This window comes from Elephas maximus, chromosome 3 (genome assembly GCF_024166365.1).
Source record: "Elephas maximus indicus isolate mEleMax1 chromosome 3, mEleMax1 primary haplotype, whole genome shotgun sequence".
Taxonomy (NCBI): Eukaryota; Metazoa; Chordata; class Mammalia; order Proboscidea; family Elephantidae; genus Elephas; species Elephas maximus.
The window spans coordinates 33,993,655-33,997,551 of record NC_064821.1 but is presented as its reverse complement, the minus strand read 5'-3'; the positions used below and the strand labels follow the sequence as shown (position 1 = coordinate 33,997,551).

Below are 3,897 nucleotides of genomic sequence, written 5' to 3'. Positions count from 1 at the left end.
ATGTAGAAAGAGTGATGCTTGGTATGGTAGTTATCATTAGGGATTAGTTTGCTAACTTGGAAGGGTGGACAGAGGCAGAAAGAATGGCTGCATTTTTAAACCTCTGAATATTCAGCTGAACCTGATCATTGAGAAAATACAGGCTTTTATTTATTTTATGTGTCAAATACAATACTTGTATTTACATTTATTTATGTAAAATTTATAATCTCTAGTAGTGCTGCTGGTTGATGATGCCTATTTTTTTGTAAAATATCGCTCTTCTTTTCACTTTCTTGACAGTCACACCAGCTGCATGGAACCAGGAAACCACACAGAGGTTTTAGAATTTATTCTCCTTGGACTCTCAGAAGTGGAAGAACTGCAATCCCTTCTTCTTGGACTGTTCCTGTCCATGTACTTGGTCACAGTTATTGGGAACCTTCTCATCATCTTGGCCACCATCACTAGCTCCCATCTCCACACTCCCATGTACTTTTTCCTTGCCAACTTTTCCTTTGTAGATATATGTTTCACCTCGACCACTATCCCAAAGATGCTGCTGAACATCCACACCTGTAACAAAACCATCACCTATGAAGGCTGCCTCACCCAAATGTATTTTTTCATCCTTTTTGCAGAGTTGGATATTTTTCTCCTTTCTATAATGGCTTATGACCGGTTTGTGGCCATCTGTCACCCACTGCACTACACAGTCATCATGAATCCCAGGCTCTGTGGCTTGTTGCTGCTGTTGTCCTGGATATTGAGTGTTCTGGATTCTCTGCTACATGGTTTGCTAGTGTTGCAACTGTCCTTCTGTACGAACCTGGAAATTCCCCACTTCTTCTGTGAAATCAATCAGGTTACCCAACTTGCCTGTTCTGACACCCTCCTCAGTATCATAGAGATGTATTTTTCAGCTGTGGTGATAGCGATTATTCCTCTCACTGGTATCGTATTTTCATATTCTCGGATTGTCTCTTCTGTACTGAGAATTACATCAGCAAGAGGAAAGTATAAGGCATTTTCCACTTGTGGGTCTCACCTTTCAGTTGTTTCTTTGTTTTACGGTACAGGTCTTGGGGTCTACCTGAGTTCTGCCACTACCCAAAATTCCAGGGCCAGCGCAATAGCCTCAGTGATATACACCATAGTCACACCCATGCTGAATCCCTTTATCTACAGCCTGAGGAACAAGGACATAAAAGGGGCATTGAAAGGTCTTGTTGGGATTGTCACTTTAAATGGGTGACAAAAATGTTTGCCTTGCAGCTGGACAAGAATCCATGAGTATCCAGGAACTTGATTGGCATTTGGTAATTCTAATTCTTTTTTTGTGTGTGTGCACATGTTTATGACTTTCCAGACATTTATGATATTTTATGTTTTTATTTTCCTAAAAGTAATTTCCAACTTTGGAACAGAACTAATTCGAAAGTATCCACTTGTTTCAAGTGGTAATGGTTCTTTCTAAAAATATGCTATCTTCAAGTTGGTTTTCTCTTTCATGGCAAAACTATGATTAGGTATAAAAATCTTGGAGATAGGAAATACTTGGAGCTTAAATTTTTGTTCTTGACTTACTGTTTACTGGAATGACTAGGTTTTGTTTGTTTGACTTGAGGCAGCTTTTCATTTTTGTGTTCTTATTCAAATCATTTTCATAATGTAGACTCTAATATGTGTAATTATTTTATAAGTGGCCTGAGACATTTTAGTTTCCCTCACTGAGAGCTTTTTCTCTTACTTGTTCGTGCCTAATGTGACAATTAATAGCTTAAATTATTTAAAATTGAAATGTAATAAAAACAACATGAAATTTTGTAGGAGGCATTTAAAGAAGTACTTTGTGGAAAATTTATAGCATTAACTATTAATATTAGAAAAGAAGAAAGATCTAAATCAATGATCTAAGCTTTTACCTTAAACTGGGAACAAATTATAACAGGCCTATAAAACAAATGGAAACTCTGATGGACTAGTGGTTAAGAACTATGGCTGATAACCAAAAGGTCAGCAGTTCAAATACACCAGGCACTCCTTGGAAGCTGTGTGGGGCATTTCTCTTCTGTCTTACAGGGTCACTACGAGTCAGAATTGACTTGATGGTAATGGGGTTTATAAAACAAATGGAGCTCTGATGGCACAGTGGTTAAGAGCTTAGATGCTTACCAAAAGATTGGCAGTTCAAATCCACCAGCCACTCCTTGGAAACCCTATGGGACAGTTCTGCTTTGTCCTATAAGATCACTATGAGTTGGAATTGACTCCGGTAACAGGTTTTGATTTTTATAAAACAAACAATAACACACTTGAGGTATGTGCTTCTTCATCAATCAAGTATATGAGATCAAATGGGGAACACCTCCCCCAAAACAAAGACAAGAAGGTGGGAAGGGACAGGAAAACTGGAAGAATGGAACCAGGGAACCCATGCTAGAAAGGGAAAGAGGAGAGTGCTGACACAATGCGAGATTGCAGCCTATGCTACGAAACAATTTGGATGTAAATTTTTCAATGAGAAACTTATTTGCTCTCCAAGCTTTCAACTAAATCGCAACAAAAAATAATTATTATAAAATTACAGTAATAGAGACACTGTGGGTATTGATTTTAAGATCTACAAATAGGTCACTACAACAAAACAAAGAGAGCCTAGAAAATAAATTCACGCATATTCAAGCAATTCATATTTTAAAAAGATACCAGGATAATTCCATGCGGAGAGAATAGTGTCATAAACAAATGGTGCTGGAACAACTGGTTATTCACATTAAAAAAAAAGTGTACAATGCTGTTTCATACCAAATACAAAAATTAAATTTAAAAAGATTAAAGGCCTAAATGTAAAGGCTAAGATTTTAATACTCTTAGAGAAAACATGACAGAAACACTTTGTGACTTTGAAGTAGTCAAGGTTTCTTAAAAATAAAACTGTTGCCATCGAGTCAGTTCTGACTCATAGTAAACCTATAAAACAGAGTAGGACTTCTCCACAGGATTTCCTAAGGGCGCCTGGTAGATTCAAATTGCTGATCTTCTGGTTAGCAGCCATAACTCTTAACCACTATGCCAACAGGGTTTCCAAAAATAAGGCAGTAAATATATAATAAAATCACTAATAAATACATTTCAAAAGACACCATTAAGAGAAGGGGATAAAATATCTACTTCTACTTTCAATCGTCTGTCAGTTTGTCCTATGCTGATGGCTTCTGTGTTTCTGTGATGCTGGAGGCTATGCCATCAGTATTTCAAATATCAGCAGGGATCACTTATGGTGGACAGAGTTAGGTGGAACTTCTAGACTAAGACTAGGAAGAAAGACCTGGCAATTCTCCTTCTGAAAAAACTGGCCAATGAAAACATTATGAATAGCAGCAGACACTGTTTAATATAGTGCCAGAAGATGAACTCCTCAGGTTGGAAGGCACTTTAAAAATGACTGGGGAAGAACTACCTCTTAAAAGTAGGTAGTAAATGTATGTTGCTTTAAGCCAGAGTTTTGAGGGGAATTTGTTATACAGAAATATATAACTAATGCAATGAGTAGTCAAAGTTCTCATATATTGTATGTGAAACTCTAAAATTGTCCAATTCCTTTGGTAAAAAAAACATTTGTCAATTCTTATGAAATTAAAGCACAGATCTTTCATAAGATTCAGAAATTCTACTCCTTGGAATCTATGTAAGGGAAATGAAAACATATATTCACACATGTTTGTAGCAGGTGTATTCATAATAGACAAGAATGGAAATAACTGAAATGTCCATTGACAGATAAATGGATAAGCACCTTAAAGTATACTCATGCAATAAAATCTTGCTAACTAATAAAAATAACAAACTGCTGATAGATGCAACAGCTTAGACAATCTTAAAAAATAAATGCTGAGAAAAAGATGCAAGGCACTT

General features: G+C 36.5%; 1 protein-coding gene across 1 annotated transcript; it reads left to right on the top strand.

Moving 5' to 3' along the window:
* The first annotated feature begins 295 nt into the window (after positions 1-295).
* LOC126071226 (olfactory receptor 7A10-like) lies at positions 296-2,908 on the top strand. Its single transcript, XM_049875471.1, has 2 exons — positions 296-1,202; positions 2,871-2,908. The coding sequence occupies exons 1-2, from the start codon at positions 296-298 to the stop codon at positions 2,906-2,908; spliced, it is 945 nt and encodes a 314-aa protein (XP_049731428.1).
* The last annotated feature ends 989 nt before the right edge of the window (positions 2,909-3,897 follow it).